The following is a 17,443-nucleotide window of genomic DNA, read 5'->3' as shown; positions in this document are numbered from 1 at the left end:
TGGACGTGACAAGGAGCAGCGGTGAGGGTGGCGGGACGGGATGGGACGGGCGCGGCTGTAGCAAGGAGCTTTTGGGTGATCTGCCTTGGAGGAACTGATCTTGTGGAGGAGGCTCATCAGCCTGCCCGTGATGGGATCTGTTAGGGCGGGAGGGAACGGCCTCAGATTGTGCCAGGGGAGGTTCAGGTTGGATGCTGAAGTCAACTTTTTGTTCAGAAGAGCGGTTGTGCACTGGCACGTGCTGACCAGGGGGGCGGTGAAGTCACCGTCCCTAAGAAATGTGTAGGAGTGATACTAAGGGACACGGTTTAATGCGCAGCGTTGGTGATAGGTGGACAGGTGGACTGGATATCTTGGAGGCCTTTTCCAACCTTTAATGATTGTGTGAAAAAGAAAAACACTCCCTATAAATTCTTGACGAGTTGCAGGATTTTACGTGACCTTGGAGGGAGAAAGATGCTGACTGCTTTCTAGCTCATCTGCTGCTCTGCTGGAGCAGGTGTCCCATGCAGGAGGAACTGTGCCTTCTGTTTGTGCTGCCTTGCCCTGTGTTTTTAGGGGGGAAAATGCATCTGTTCAGCCTTCATAAAAGAAGCTTCAGGGGGGATCTGAGCCATGTCTATAAGTATCTAAGGAATGGGAGGCAAAGGGATGAGGCTGTACTCTTCTCTGCAGTGTGTGGTGATAGGAATAGGGGTAATGGCCACAAACTGAAGCATAGGAAGTTCTGCGCAAATGTGTGTGGGATATTCTTCGCAGTGCAGTGCCGGAGCACTGGCACAGGCTGCACAGAGAGGCGGTGAAGTCTCCTTCTCTGGAGACGTTCAAAACCCACCTGGACACCCACGTGTGCAACCTAGGCTAGGGAGCTGCTTTGGCAGGGGGTTGGACTCAAAGAGGTCTCTTCCAGCCCCTACAGTTCTGTGATTCGGTGAAACTCCTGCAGGTACTGTTTGGATGACTGCAGCTTTGGATACAAGCACACTGAGTAGTTGTCGTCAGACCCTTAGCAGTTTGAAAAAGCCCCTTTCTTTCTGTCTTTAACCTGAAGAAAAGAAGTTTAATTTTCTCATGCATATTGGAAACACAGCTTTCCCTCTCAGAAGGGGACTTCCTCTGTGATATCCCATTTATATCATAGCTGTAAGCACCAGGAAGGTCAGGTATTATTTGTTTTAGTCAGGATACCAGTGTTCTGCCATCTGCTCTGCCAGACGTTGTCAGATGTAGAACACTTTTGCACCAAACTGGTTGCAGTAATAACCAAGCTAGTGCATGAATATTATTCCTATATTTTTACTTTAGCATGTTACAGTCAGGCAATAAGTAGACTGTGTTACCCTGACTGAATATATCAATCATTTTGGCTATGGATGTGTCTAGAGTGGATAGTAGGAGGCTCTTACTATTCCATTAAGTGTTGTGTGCAGGTATGGGATTATTTTTCTCAAATGCATTTCCTCTCTTTCTATAGTCTTAGTAAACAACTGGCAGACGGGGAGAACACAGGGGAAGCTTCTGCACGTGATAGCCAAGACATCGCAGTACCTATGACTCCTGACAAGTCTAGTGCTACTGTCTTTACCTTGGGTGCACCTGCTATGGACCGAGGTAGGATTTTTAACTGTGGTAGAGCTAATGAGAAAATCATGATGGTTTCTTCCTTAGGTTGGTTTGTATCTTTTTAGTTTACGGCGCTTAGTATTGATTTTGGTGGAAGCATCAGTTCGACTGTTGCAAGAAGTTTTATGAATGTGCTTGCTTGCGGCTACTTTGAAATGCATCTCAACAGATTGTGAGGACAGTTGTGATTTGTGTTCATTACATCTATCCACTCATACAGTTGTCACCTTCAGCACCCATCAAGTTGCTCCATTATTTGAGTTTTCCTTTTGGCAAGGAGGAGAAGGGAAGACGGGGAACAAACTAGGTTAGAGTGACCTTGTTTATTCAGGTGTGCAGTTTTTCTTAGAGATGCTCTTTCAGATCCTTGCTCAGAAGATCAGATTGCAACAGCTGTAGTTTTGTCCTGAATTGTTTTATCTTTTGTAGCAGTGAAGCAGCAGATGACTTGCAAGAAGATGCATGTTTTGTTGAGTTCCACAGGATTTCTGTCACTTTGTTTTAATTGTGATAGTTTCACCCGTACTAAGCTCCTTGTAGAAAGTCACATAACTTCTCACCTTCAATTACAGTTGTTTTTGTGCTGTGGAGACATTAACAAAAATTGTCTTGGACAGGCAACTTCATCAGCAACAATGGTACAGTGTTTGTGTATACTGCATCTTTTTGGACATGGTTTGGTTTATGATAAAAGTGATGCTTTTCTTCAGCTCCAATCGGTTTTATTTAAGGAAGACCACAGGACTTTGTGATCCAGAAATACTGTAGCCTTGGCTCGTTGCTTTGTAATTAAAGGAAGGGAACTCCTTTAAAATCCAGGCAGCGTTTATATGCTCATATTGCCCCAAAGGAATCTTAGAAAACCACTGTTTTAGTATAAAGGAAATGTTTACCTTGCCATTTACATTTCAGGCCCCCCTAACATAGGAGATTTTATTTATTCCTTATTTTTAAGGGCTTTGTGTCAGAATTATGTCAAACACAATTCATTATCTATTACACTTGCTCATCATTTATTATTATTATTGTAAGGCGTTGGGAAGTATAAACAAAGAATACACGGCATATTTTTTCTTCCCAGACTCTTCACAGATATAATAGATTTTAGACCCAAGTGATGTTGTCTTTGACTTAGGAGCAGTTGCTTTGAAATCGACATTGGTTGGAAAAGTTTCTCGTAGGTTGGTTTTGCAGATTTGTTTGCTCGCTTTTCGGTGGGGCTTGATACAGTTGGTTTAATCATCAAAATCCTGTTTTCACCCCAAACCCACTCAGTTGCTACCTTCTGTGCATGTAGATAGTTTCTCTTTTTCTCCACAGTAAGGGCTGACAGGCCTGGATCACTTTACAATATGAAAGATTCTTATTCTGAGTAGAAGGTAGACTAAATATTAGGATGGAATTGTTTACTGTGAGGGTGGTGAGACGCTGGTCCAGGTTGCCCAGTGAGGCTGTGGATGCCTTGAACCTTGAATGCCCCAGAGGCATTCAAGGCCAGGCTGGATGGAGCAGCCTGGTCTAGAGGGAGGTGCCTGTGCCTAAAGCAGGGGGGTTGGAACTCAGTTTAAATCTTAACGGTCTTTTCCAACAGACTCTTAGAGGTGACCCAGCAGGTGAACTGGAGGGCACAGAGGGAAACTTCAGTAGCATAGTAGGAACAATATTGGAATTAATTTTGCAGTCTCTGGCTTGCATCCACACTCTGCATCATGCGATTCCTTTTAATATGCCACAGTTACAGTCCTCAAAGTGTTCGTTAGAGGAGAAGCTGGGATTCCAAGGCAGAGACCAGAGAAATGCCCACTTTGGAATTATTTTCTTTTCTTTTGCTTTTCTCTGTTATTTTTCTGCCATTTAAAACATTGACCTTATTCTTTCTGCTACATTTGTACTTTCTAGTTAGAGGACTGTGAAGAAAGTTGAACAGGTCAGCATCTTTAAGAAGTTCGCTCATGATTATTTGAATATCAGAACATGAACCTTTTTATTAATCACAGGCAAATTGATTTCCAGAACTAACGTATTGAATGACCGACCTCTTGGATTTTAAGTAGGAGTTTATTTTTAAGAAAAATAATAATGGTGCAGTTCTTATTTTGAGTTACGTCTTCAGTGACTGTTTTTAGCCACTGTAGCACGTACTAGTGTGCCGTTCCTTCACTGTTTCCCCAAGTTGTTAGAGAATTAGTCTCGGCATTGTAAAGCTCTTAGAAAAGTACATCAGCACTCCTGTGTGATTTATATCTCCTGAGGTCAGATAAAACTTTTCCTATATTCCCCCGCTGAGGAAACAGAGGAAAACAGAAAGGATGAGAAACCATCTTGAGATCTTTTCAACCCAAGCCCATTCTGTGATCCTTTTTATCTGTTTCATAAATGTATGTTTCTGATAATAGCTGTTTTTCCACATTATTGCATGTATTGTGATAAAATCAATATAAACAGGACGACCTTCTGCTCCAGAGAAAAGTGACAGCTTTGTTGTGAAAGAATTTGATGAAGGGATACGGTTCCATTACTTCTCTTTTGAAACACGGATGTATATATGCACACAAATGCACATCATAGTCACAGTGCTTTCTCCCAGTGCTGTAGCTTTGTCTGTGTGCTTTTTGTGTTTTCCAGTCTTCTAAGATTTTAAATTTATTCTGATGTCACTGTTTCGTCTGTGCTTTCCATGCCTTTCCCTTAGTGGATATAGGAATGCAACCATCTCCTAAGCAGACATCAAGAAAAGGAGAATGAAGGAAAGGTATTATGCACAGCAGTATTTTAAATATGAAACATGTCTTGTGATGCACTAACACATCATAGGTTTATTATCTTGCAGATCCATATCTTGGTGGTTTAAGATCTATAAGTTAGAGTGAATTTGGGGCAGATTTATTTGTTTGCATGTTTTGCATGAGTTCATTATTACTGAATTCAGCGTTTGCTTTTGTCGCTTGTGATAGCGTTTTGTTTTTTGGGTTGTATGTTTGTTTGCTTGGTAGTCTGTTCTTCTGTTGCTCAGAAATGGGGACGGGATTCAAATAAAGTGGAAACAGGCAATCCCTAGGGACTAGATCTCATTTCTGTGTCAATGCATCATGGCTGTGACTTTGGTCTAGCTGAAAGCTATCTCGTGAAATTCTTGTCCTGCCTTGAAAAGGATAGTGTGACCTGGTTTTGATCATTGGTTCTATGTATTATATGTTGAAAGCAAAAGTTCAGATAAGTTAATGAGCTGTTTTGATTAATTCTAGTGATACTTAATGAAGTTGTAACTGAAGTCACCTGTCCGGTGTTTAACTGTTCTACACAGCAGCAATTTTCTGTTGTGTGTGTAAAGTTAGCAGATAGAGTCTTAGTACTGAGTTAGTTAGTTATATGTACTGCAGTATTCTGTTAGCGTTTAAGAATGTTCTGTGTTTGTCTGTAGAGGAAAACATCAAAAATCAGACTGTAAGCATTTAATCCATTTAACGTTAGAACATTAACATTGGAAGTTTCAGCCTCTTGGTGAATCTCTCTACATGAGATTTCACTGAATGTGTATACTGTATTGCATCTTCAGAAAGCTGTGTTCAGATCAGGGAATATTCTCAGCTAATCTCTGTGTTTAGGAAATACAGAATTTGTACTCTCATTTGCCCTTCATTTTGTTAATGATCGTTAACAATTAGTTCAAGAACTTTGGGAATGCTGACTTCTATGTGGAGGTCAGATACGTTTGTTTTTCCTTGTTTGCTGGGAATCAAAGTCCTTCTATTTTGTCTTGGTTGTTAAGAGGACAAAAGTTGTTTTCCTACCGTGCAGTTTTCATCAGTACATCAATGACCCGAAGGATATATCTACTTAAAGGCACTTTCATAAAGTTTGCAAATGATCTGATATTAGGGAGATCGTTGGATATGCTTCAGCACAGAGCTGGCATGCAGAGGGACTTTGGCCAATTGGTGAAGTGGATTTGGCAGACACTGTAAGAAATCCATCAAAGGCAAATACCAAGACCCTCATGGTGAGGAACAATCCCTTCCTACAAAACATGGTGGGACTGTGACAGGGTGGCAGAAAGGACAGAGACCTGGCAGAGGGCGAGCTGAGCATGAGCCAGCAGGGTGCTGTGGCAGCTAAGAGCTGCAGCCTGGGCTGTTTTAAGAGCAGGAAATCCAGGAGATGAGAAACTTGATTGTCTGCCCCTATTTGGCACTCACTAGACCTTGCCTTGATCCTTGGTTGTAGTTCTGAGTTCCTGCTACAGGAGAGGTTGATGGTTCAGCAGTGAGCTAATTCTCTAGGGAGCCATCGTTTTTGTGAAGGAGTATTTGCCCCATGAGAGGGGGCTGAGAAAATGGGCTTACTCAGCCTGAAGAAGAGGGAGCTTTGAAAGGTCCTAACAGTGGCTTCTAATGCGGATCAAAAGACACAGCGAGGTGCTTCCTTGTGATACCTGGCAGGAGGTGGAAGTGCAAGAGCCACGTGGTAATGGAAGCAAGAAAGTTTCTAACTGGAAATGAAAAGTGTTGCCATGATAAGGATGGCAAAAGAGAGAGGTTGGACCGTTTCTCTTCTTGGAGGTGTTCAAGACTACACTGAATAAAGCCCTAACCAACTTTTCCTGACCTGAAAGCTGAGCTGGCTTTAAGTAGTTGGCTGATAGACTTCTGGAGATCCCTTCTGACGCGACTTACCGTATGATCTTAGGTGTGAATTACTACCTCCACTGGACTGATGAAAACTTGCAGTGTAGTATAGCATGCCCGGGTAATGCTCCTTTTGTCTCTTGTATATCCTTCGATGATTCACTGTGGAGAACTGCTGGTGATTCTTCTATCTAAGGACAGCCTTTAGCTCTCAAGTATGCTTTTTGATTTTCTTTACGTTTTTCAGAATAATCCATAGCTTGGAAGAGCAGCAAATAAAATGCAAATATCTCTCATCTGTTTTTATCATTTTATTTTTACAATATAGTTTGAAAAAGCACTGTTTTGTAGATGCTTTCCTTCGTGGTGTTTTTATTGAATTGGCCACTCCAGCTTCCATACTATTATGAACCGTTTTTCCGTGTTCAGTGTTGGTACTGATTAATTTTTACTATGCAAAATCTAATTTCCACTTTTCCATTTATATTTGAACAGCAATAGATGACATTTCCGGAGGAGGTTCAATAAGGTGAGTCTTCTAAAAAAACCAAACACTTACTTGAGAAATGATTTGAGAGAACCAGTATTTATTTTGCTTTGTTTTCTAAGAAGTTCTGAAAAAGAGGACGATAGTGACAGTTGGCATACTACTGACGAAGAAGAACTGAATTTTACCTCCAAGGTACAGTGCCTTTGTTGGAAAATGGCTATGTCAAGTAAGTTATTTTAAGGCAGTTCTCTATTAGATTGCAGTAAACTGCTTTTCCAGACAATTCAATTTTTTCTCCTTAAAAGGAGTCTCTGGTCTGTCAACCTTTCTTCAGCTCTGAGTTTTTCCAAAAAGAGATGTACCTTTGGCAGAACATGCAGTAGATTTATGGTCTGGGGCAAAAACGCAGTAGATACCAAGATAAAAAAACAGATTTTTGTAGCTGTTCATTGAGTCAGATTTGCAGACTTTAGGGGTTGGTAAGTTAATAACCTATTTTGTTCTCTTTCAAACTTTGCTATGGTTTCCCCTAGTTTACATGGTAGAATGCTAACTGATAATCAAAAAGAATATTTATTTATCAAAATCTAGTCAAACTGTTCATCACCTGGTTCTCTTTTCTTTCTCACTAGGTTCCTTGAGTGCTTAATGCTTGAGCTGCTCAAATAAGGATCTTTTTCTTTTTTCCTTTCTCTGTGGGATGACATTCCGTGCTTGTACATAATCTCACGCTGCATTATTTTCTTTGGTTTTGGATACTTTGATTTTACTCTTTTTATAAGCTACATCTGCTCACTCCTACTGTTCTTATTGATGTTCTGAAGGATTGACGTTTTTTTCAGTGATGTCTGGAGTATGTAGTCAGTTGCACTGGGATTCTGCAATGATTAGGATTTGGTAGTTCAACACACTCTGCAATGCTGGAGATGGAAGCATGTGTACTTTAAACATCATTCCATTTGCTTACATTGATTTAAATTGAAGTGATGCATATTTCAAGCGTTGTTTTGAAATTTACAGATCTGTCACTGATTGATAGTTTTTTTTAAAAAAAAACATTTTTCTTGGGATTGTTATGCACCTACAGATAGCTTTGAAGTAAAATAGTCACTGACTTGTATACGTGAATAATGTTTGTGTAATTAAAATTGAAGGATCTAGAAAGCATATAAGTACTTTCAAAAGGAGTCAGCCCTTTATTTACTGTTCAAGATTTGATGTAGGTAAAAGATTTGTTTAAAAACAAACAAGCTAATAAAAATAGATCAAATAATTCTTTTAAAATGTATTTTCATTTGTAGAAGCCACAGAAGCCAAACTTGGCAGTGTGCATTATTTTCTTTGTTTTTGAATACTTTGATTTTACACTTTATATAAACTACATCTGCTCACTCCTACTGTTCTTATTAATGTTCTTATTAACAAAACTTAAGTACTGAAAGAAGGTAGTAGACGTGCAAAAAGAGTGGAGCCTGGGAGCAGAATGGCTGGTACAAGCGTTGGCTGACTGAGATGCTCCTCTCCATTGTGAAAGATTTTTGCAGAGTTAAGATGTGGAGGGAGAAAAGGGCCTGTATAACCAGTGTGAGTTGATCAATGGTCTTGGCCTCTTGGGACACCAAGGCTGCAGGCCTAATTCTGAAGGGAACACAAACCAAGGAGCATGTTGCAGGGACTGTGACACGTGATATGAGCAGTCAGCACCATTGAGGAATAGAGTGTGAAGTCAGAGCTACGAGGAGACTGCAGAGAGGATGCAGTTGGTGGGTTTGAGGCGTGGTACAGCTTTGGTAGATGTTTTGCTTTTTGATTTTTGGGCTGAGGGCAGGAACCAACAGGTTTTCCTAGTAAATATTTTTCTTGGAAGCTTGGAATGGAATTTAATAATTCTGACTCCGGGGAGCACAAATGATTGTAATGTAGCCAGTTCTCCTTGTGATGGGTAGTAAAAAGCTTGTTAATCACTCACACTGTGTTAACACAGCTCGCAGGGCGTTGTAGAGTGCCAGATAGTAGAAAGTGATGGAGGATGGGGAATTTAAGGCAGTTGTGTTCTACATTGTTGTTGATAGTTTTGTTGGTTTCTGTTTGATTGTTTTTTTTGTTGTTGTTGTTTTGTTTTCTTAAGTAGTGTACTAAAACATAAAGTCCTTTTAGCCTGCCTTCTCTCTATAACTGGTAAAAGCAATGCTCGTGGTCAGAGAAATCTAAAGGAAGAAAAACCATTGTTTCTAAACTACATCCTTCTATTTCCTTCTTAAAATAAATAAATAAATAAGGTGATACCCTTTGAATTGAGCCCTGCCCCTGATGAGGCTTGTTTACCTCGTGTTGTTGCTGCTCTATGTCTGTAACTGGGGGTCTTTGAAGTTCTTACACGGTAGATTGTGTGTTCAGTTGGTGGTGGGACAAAGTTAGGTCAAACTGCTTACGTGGGCCTCCTAGCTACTGGCTTTGGAGTTGGTTTTCTAGCATGATGTTGATACAGCATGGTTTACTGCACATAAAAACTTGTTAGCTGCTCAAGGGAGCTTGTGTGAGGATTGTTTTTCTCACTGTCCAGCTCTATTCTGCCGATGCAGTTGGAATTAAATGGTTGTCTCCCGAGTGAGCAGCACAGACATTTAGATTTTTCTGTATAGAACTTCTATCTTTTGTAGATACACTTAATCCATTTTTCAAAAGTGTTCAACAAATACCGAGTGTGTTGGCTGTTTTTATCCGTTCTGTCTGAGATAAGTAACAAGACAAAAGTGAGCAGGGTCTGTAGCTAGCCCTCCTCTTGGTTGTTCTTTTCTTGTTGTTGTTTTTGCTTTTTTGTGAGGAAAAACAAACTCATCCCCTACCCCTTTCTTAAAATACAAGACTAAGATTTTCAAGGTAGCCTTAATCTCTGTTAGCTTTGCCTTGTTAGCCTTTAATAGCCTTTAATCAACACAAATCACACTTGTTTTCTTTTTGCAATGGAGTGATTGGTGCATTCTCTCACCACTGTGGGGTACAAGCCCCTCGAGCATAAGCTCCTTGTTTATTATCAACATCTTGATTTCCCATGTTAATTTCTTTTGTGGCTGTCTGGTTTGCCAAGCTTGATCAACATGAGAGAATAGTTCAGATGAGACGTGAGGATGTTTTTTCCCTTTTATTAGAGATACAAAAACCTTTGATACAAAGATTAAATTAAAGATTGAAGATTAAATTACATTACAGAAAAAACAAGTTTGTACCAATTCTCATGCATGTGTTTTACATTGTACAGTCGGATTCCGAAAGCCTGAGAAAAGTATCACCTGGTGTGTTGCTCCCAGCTGCAGATGAACATGGAGCGTGCTTGCTGAATAATTCAGGGGAGCACAACAATGGTAACTTTCTCATAGATTGGATTTGTCTGTGTTTATAGACAAGTGAACTTTTTCTAGTGTTTTCCATAGGAGCCCTGTTGTGTTCTGGGTGTGTGCTTTAGCAGTGAAGAAATGCTGGGCTCTTGTTAATTAACACCAGTTAACACTGCTCTTGCTGGCCTGGAAGTTCTCGCGTGTGTTGTGTGTGTTGTCTGGACATGTATGTTTTTTTTTTGCTTTAATTTGCTGCTCAACGTGGTAAGAGTGGTGTCTGGTTGAGTTAAACTTGAGGATAAATTCAGGTTTTGTTGCTGAGGGTTTCTGCCTACAGCTTGTGGCATTTACCTCATGACCATCCTGATTGAGCACGAGAGAGCAGGAAAGTTTTGTTATCGGAATAAAACTTGTCTCTTTTTAAAAATGATTTGGCAGTCCAGCTTATAATATGGGTACAACGACATAACTGAAAAGGCTAATCCAATTTTAGCGTAGTAGGCTGGAACCAGATCTTTGCAAGCTTCTGGGAGCTCTAAATCAGCTTTTCAATTGTCTTGAAAGTCTGCTTCATATGATTCAGCTAAGTTAAGTTTGAAATCAGTATGGAAAGGGGGAAGAGGTGATTATGGTGATCCTTCTATGGTACATCTGTGTTACTTGACCACCAAGTGAACTAAAATCAAATCTTGATGTTTTTTTGTTGTTGTAGTAAGTTGTAATAAGTCATGTTCATTACAAAAATGTGATTTCTTCACTGTAGATGAGTGCTCCGATTCTGTCTTTCATGCGCCATCATCATCTGAAGAAGAGATTGTCATGGAAGCCATTGAAAGCTGTGGGGAGCAGGTATGTGAAAACAGATATTATGAGTTATAATCTGAATTAGTGAACTGTGTTATGCATTTAGGTAAAAGAAAGCTTACCTCTCAGTAAATAGTTCTGAAAAGAGAGTCTTGTACGTGAGGATTTTATCATCTGAAGTTAGATGCTATCTTCTTAGAGTTGTGTAAAATGCTTGCTGCTGCGATGGATACTTGACATCGTCCTGATATGTTTCCAGCCGGTTTGCTTAAACACTGCAGTGTTTTTCTTTGTGTGCAGTGCTGAGAAACAGTGCAGTTGTGATTTTTTTTTCCTATCCAAAATATGTATTCAATTGGGAGCAAGATTTTTCTATTGTCTGATTGTTTCTTTGATAAAATATGCCATATTTTCCTCTTTGTAAGAGAAAGATCAAGCAAAAACCTGAAATATGATGATCTGTCAATGCTTTCTCTGCTTCTGCAAAAGGTAGCCTTGTGTGATCAAGTTAAAAAGTGTTTGAAAATAATTTTTGGAGGCCATTATGGAGGAATATAAAGCAGGCATTTCGTTTGCATTGGGCATACAGGACAGGACTGGGTAGGGATCTCCAGTGAGTGTCTAGAGTCTTCTGTAATACCTCAAGGGACAGTGGAGCAAGTATTTTCAACCACATGCCCAGGCACCGTGGAAGAGGGATGTGAATTTCAAGAGGTAGAGAACAGAACTTAAGTACTGAAAGAAGGTAGTAGATGTGCAAAAAGAGTGAAGCCTGGGAGCAGAATGGCTGGTACAAGCGTTGGCCGACTGAGATTCTCCTCTCCATTGTGAAAGATTTTTGCAGAATTAAGATGTGGAGGGAGAAAAGGGCCTGTATAACCAGTGTGAGAAGATCAATGGTCTTGGCCTCTTGGGACACCAAGGCTGCAGGCCTAATTCTGAAGGGAACACAAACCAAGGAGCATGTTGCAGGGACTGTGACACGTGATATGAGCAGTCAGCACCATTGAGGAATAGAGTGTGAAGTCAGAGCTACGAGGAGACTGCAGAGAGGATGCAGTTGGTGGGTTTGAGGCGTGGTACAGCTTTGGTAGATGTTTTGCTTTTTGATTTTTGGGCTGAGGGCAGGAACCAACAGGTTTTCCTAGTAAATATTTTTCTTGGAAGCTTGGAATGGAATTTAATAATTCTGACTCCGGGGAGCACAAATGATTGTAATGTAGCCAGTTCTCCTTGTGCTGGGTAGTAAAAAGCTTGTTAATCACTCACACTGTGTTAACACAGCTCGCAGGGCGTTGTAGAGTGCCAGATAGTAGAAAGTGATGGAGGATGGGGAATTTAAGGCAGTTGTGTTCTACATTGTTGTTGATAGTTTTGTTGGTTTCTGTTTGATTGTTTTTTTTGTTGTTGTTGTTTTGTTTTCTTAAGTAGTGTACTAAAACATAAAGTCCTTTTAGCCTGCCTTCTCTCTATAACTGGTAAAAGCAATGCTCGTGATCAGAAATCTAAAGGAAGAAAAACCATTGTTTCTAAACTACATCCTTCTATTTCCTTCTTAAAATAAATAAATAAATAAGGTAGTGTTTTTATTTTTGTGGCATGATCGGATAAGTCTGCAACATCATCACTTGGCTTAACCGTAATTTCCTTTTTCTTGGTAATTTGTCTGTCTCTATCTGCTTATTTAAGGTTAAATGTATTTTAGAAACTACTAACTTGGTAGAAAGGACAGCACATGTAAAGCAGACTGACAGAGCAGAAATTTCTCCTCAGGAAGCCCTAGCAAAAAACAAGGAATCCCACAGTGCTGACAAGCAGTTAAATCTAAAATCGTGGGAAGGAAGATATGAAAGAATGTGGGTTGAAAATGAGAAAATGGAATTGAAAGCAATTTTTAAAAAGGTTACAGCAAAGCTGAAGCAGCTGTTTGGTGAAATTGATGAATCTGAAAAAACTACGTCCCTTGCGGCAGAAGTGGCAGAAGATGACTTCAAGGAAGAACTGGAGAATTTTTGTGTTTCATCTTGGGTGACAGAATCAAGTAATAAGTTAGAAAGTAAAGGTGAATTTGGAGATACGAAACTTAACGCAGACCTAGAAGAACCCAAATTGGAAATTGTCATTTCAAATTGTGCCGTCCTTCCTGATCACAGTAATTTAAATGCAAACATGGACAATATCTGGAGTGCAGACGAAGAAGACTGTGCTAAGTGCACAGATAATACAGAAGTACCTCTAGCAAAAGGAGAGGAAATGGAAGAGAATGAGAATGAGAATGGGATTAGTAGGAATGTAGAGGTAAGTCCTGAATATTCCCTGAGACATTGTCTAGAAACAAATATTTTGGATGGCATTTCTAATATTCCCCCTAAAATAAGACGGATTTCCACAAATGATGAAAGTACACTTGGTTTGATAAGAGAGAGGAAATTTGACAAGGATTTCCAGAGACTGCCTTAGTGAAATCAAGGAAATGGGAGGAATGGAAATAAAAAACTAGAGACTAGAGTGGTACTTTTCTCAAAACCTTCTAATTACGTTGTGGGGAAAACAAAATGTAGTGTTTCAGTTTAACAATAGGTGGCAGTCAGTTCCAGTGTAAGTAGTGATCACCTCATTGCTGTAAAAAGAAATGCATACAAGTACACCAATTTTGATTCTCAGTCAAGGAATGAAAATAGCTTCTGAACAGGGTCTTGACTAATCTCTTCGTTTGCTGTGATTTGTGCATGGTGTGCCTTCATTGCCTTTCACTAAAACTCCTGATTGCTGTGAAACTTTCTGCTTGTGAGTTTGGGGTTTCTTTTTCCTCGTCATTAAGGAAGTGCTCCGTCATTCATCCGCTCTTTATTTTGTGTTTCTACAAGTAATGGTGTGTAGTCCATCTAATTCCTTATCCATCAGTCATGACTTATTGTTTCTGTCCTAAGGGCTGTGTTTTTTTGTGATACTTTAAATCATGAGTGAAATCAGAGTATTTTCAATGACTTCATACATTTTGTGGAGCAATTTTTTGTTTTTTGTTTTATTTTTCATTATTTCAGAAGTCAGCCTTAGATTCTTTGGTCTTACATACAGTTTTTATCGCCTTTAGGAACAAAAAAATACATGAAGCTTAACTTTCTCTTCGTAGGTTGAGAAGGAAGAAGGGAAGCAGAAACATTTCAAAAAGCAAACAATGGAGAAACAAGATCTTGATAAATTCAGTACACCAGCAGGCGATATTACCAGTCAACCAGTGAAAGAAAAGTTTGCTCTAAGGAAGAATGAAGAAAAAACTGAGAGTGAAAGAACGATAGAAGAAGAAATGCACACAGAGAATTCTTCATCTGAAGAGAGATTAAAATTAACAGAAATGCCACTAAAAAGGTAAACTAATAAAATAACCTGTAATTTTTATTTGTAATATTTAGGGGTTCTAGCTTCAGGGTTTTTCTGGTCTTGTGTTTGAAGCACTTTCCTCAGTGAAAGCTATGCCGAGTTGTCCCATGATTCTCAAGCTTTTAAAAATATGTTTTTCTAAGAACTGAGTGCACATTGGACGTTCAATTTTATTTCACTGGAGGAGATAGAGATCTTGTGAATTTCTTCCTTAAAACGGACACTAATGGGGTCTTCAGAATCTTAGCTGGAGATTGAGAAGAAGCTATTTTCCTAATAAATAGCCACTCAGAACAGAAAAGCAGAAACTTAATTTATTTTCTCCCTTTTCTAGGAGATGCTAGTGTTCCTCGTGTACTTGTTTTCATTAAACTCAGATCCCCTTTGTCAGGAAAAAGGGAAAGATAATATTACCAAACAGGTCTAAAAAGTTTGAAGAAGACACAGATGCTTTTGCATAACTCTAGGCAGGATTTTTTTATCTGTGTCTTCTTGAGGAAAATCTGTGCTCTATGTGCATCCCCTGATTGGGACAGAGAAGCGTTACAGCTTGAATGTTTTCCAAGATCTTGGGAATCAAGTCTGTGTTTTATCGCAGACATCTTTAGTCTTGTCTTTGTTGTGTTGTTTTTTTTCCTAGAGTGTTTCTTTTTTTATGTAATGTACGCAATTGGTGATTTTTTTTCTTTCTGTTCAATGCTGTAAATCTGTTCTGAATGCAAAAAGGAAGAAGAAAAAGAAGAAGAAAAGGCAGTCTTCAAAGAAGAAGGCTAAGCAGAAGATTCAAGGATTAATGGATGATAGCACTGTCAGTGAAACATCTCAAGATGAAGAAAGGTACTAAATATAAGGAATATTATAAATAATTTAATAATTACAAAAATTGGCCTGAAAACGAAAGGTAAGATTTATAAACTGAATGCATAGGGATTGTTCTATGCCAAACAAGACCTGGGGGTACAGGTGGTTGGCGAGCTGGATGTGAGCCATGTGGAGAAAACAAGGTACAGTGGGTACAGGCTGCACTGGGAGAAGTATCATCTTGGTATAAAAGATGTTTTTGAAGGAGAACAGTCAATTCCTGGAACAGTCTTCCCAGTGACATGATAGAATTTCCTGTGATTGGAGATCTTCAGGACACAGTTGGACTGGGTGCAAGATAGTCTCCTTTAGGCTCCCTTTCCCCACGTGGGCCTAATGACCCTTTAAGGTCCCTTTCAACCTGAACTGTTCTATAATTCCTAATACCATGCAGAAAACATAGCCATTCAGTACACATAAAGAGGTGTTTTTGTTGTTTCTTTTTTTTTTTTGCCTTCGACTACATGTAAAAAAGTTTTGTTATTAAACTGTAGTTTAATTTTCTTCTGAAACTAAGTTTTCAGAGCAATTTCAGTTATTGTTTGTAATGCAGTATAAGCATTCCAGTACTGAAGTGTCTTTCTGTTTTCCAGACGTGCAACAAGAACAGGGAGCAAGAAGAAAAAGGTACTGTAAAATTACGTTTTTATCAGCTTTTAATCACTTAAAGGGTAATAGCTTTTACATCAAGTTCAAGATGCAAACGATTTCTGCTAGTATGCAACTTTGTACTGTTTTAGCCAAATCTCTGAGTGAGAGGATGAATGTTCTTGCATTTATAATGATCTGCAATAATATAGTGTTGTATACTTACCACACTGTATTGTCTGTAGGTCAGCACACAGATGGCTGTTACTGATGACCTTGATTTAACACAGTCCTCTGACACAACTACATGGGATGCTGAGTGGACAACTTCAAACTGCAAAAAAGCTATGTTGCTGTTAGAACAGCTTAGTGCGGTTTATGCAGGTAAACTTCTAAATCACTTTGTTTTCTGTTACAAGTTCCTCTCTTTTTTCCTGCTGGTACCTCTTAGTAAGTCATGACAAATTGCTCCCCAAAATATCTTTGCCAAAAAAAATATATATATAATCAAATATGCTTGCATGTATACACATAGCTTGATATAAATATAAGCAGCACTAATTTTCTTAATCTTTTCTAATAATTCAAAATGCACATATGGATTACCTGCCCTCTCACTTCTATTCTTCAGCAGGACAGGAGGTGAAAATAGAATTTAAAAAGTTCAAGAGCTGACATAAAGGCAGGGCCATCACTAATTGCTGTCATGGGCAAAACAGGCTCCACTTGGGGAAAATTGATTTCATTGTTTGCCAATTAAATTTGGTAGTGGGAACGATAAAAAGAAATAAATGAAACACCTTCCACCCACCACTTTCACACACTTAATTTTGCTCCTTCAGCCTCTTCATGCTTTTCCCCTGCTCTAGCATAAGTCCCTCTACAGGCTGTAGTGCGGGCTGCAGGAAAACACCTGCTCCATTATGGTCCTCTCCACAGGTTGATTAGGAATCTGCTTCCACACCTGGAGTGCATCCTCCTTCCTCTCTCTCCTTCATCTTACCTTTACGTTACCACTGCTATTATTTACGCTTTTTTTTTTCCTCCTTCTCTGTCTATGTGGTATTTTTTGCCCTTTCCAATACATGCTTTCTGGGAGGTACCATGAGCTTGGCTGATAGGCTAAACTGTGTCCTGCAGTGGGTCTGTTGGACTCGTCTGTATTTGGCACGGTCTTCTCTGTCTGTCTTACAGAGACTTCCTGAAAACCTTGTCACCTAGCCCCAGTACAGCAATGAATTAAATAGATTGTACGTGCAATCTCGTGTATTTTTTTCCTCCATATAGGTTCTGCTGTGCCGCTGAAAATTCAAAACATACTCCTTGAATATGAACAGATGATAGGTCGTGAAAAAAACCACCATACAGCTGTCCAGAGCAAAGCCTGGAAATTGGAAAATGAAAAAGAGGAGTTGCAATTAATAGCAGAAGAGACTAAAGATTTGAAATCCATGTTGGCTCACCAAGAAGTTGAATTCAAAAGTGACATCCAAAGCCTTAAGTATGCAATCTTGTATTTGATCATGTGTGTTATCCTGATCACGTTTTAGAAGATGCTGACGGTCTAGCCACCAACAACGTGCCATGTCCCCTAGTGCTACATCCATGTATCTCTGAAGTACCTCTATGGATAGGGAAGTACAAGTATTTTTAAGAGTCGCGCTTCACAGATTTTGTCTTTGTACCTTCCGTTTTTAAATAAAATTAGGAACTGTGGCAACTCCACAGACTGCCAA

General features: G+C 39.5%; 1 protein-coding gene across 1 annotated transcript in view; it reads left to right on the top strand.

Moving 5' to 3' along the window:
- LOC136051477 (ankyrin repeat domain-containing protein 26-like) overlaps nucleotides 1–17,443 on the top strand; it is a 45,248-nt gene that overhangs the window by 15,772 nt on the left and 12,033 nt on the right. Inside the window, 14 exon segments of the mRNA XM_065740917.1 lie at nucleotides 1,475–1,629; nucleotides 4,325–4,375; nucleotides 6,744–6,777; nucleotides 6,858–6,930; nucleotides 8,040–8,063; nucleotides 9,998–10,100; nucleotides 10,837–10,922; nucleotides 12,567–13,336; nucleotides 13,842–13,851; nucleotides 14,011–14,245; nucleotides 14,960–15,095; nucleotides 15,713–15,746; nucleotides 15,953–16,091; nucleotides 16,995–17,208. Of these exon segments, the coding sequence (XP_065596989.1) occupies nucleotides 1,475–1,629; nucleotides 4,325–4,375; nucleotides 6,744–6,777; nucleotides 6,858–6,930; nucleotides 8,040–8,063; nucleotides 9,998–10,100; nucleotides 10,837–10,922; nucleotides 12,567–13,336; nucleotides 13,842–13,851; nucleotides 14,011–14,245; nucleotides 14,960–15,095; nucleotides 15,713–15,746; nucleotides 15,953–16,091; nucleotides 16,995–17,208 (2,064 nt within the window).

This window comes from Cyrtonyx montezumae, unplaced genomic scaffold (genome assembly GCF_038088225.1).
Source record: "Cyrtonyx montezumae isolate F1298 unplaced genomic scaffold, pur_monq_1.0 scaffold_3, whole genome shotgun sequence".
NCBI classification, from domain to species: domain Eukaryota; kingdom Metazoa; phylum Chordata; class Aves; order Galliformes; family Odontophoridae; genus Cyrtonyx; species Cyrtonyx montezumae.
Note: the sequence above shows the minus strand (reverse complement) of the source record. Positions and strands in the feature narration are given on the sequence as shown.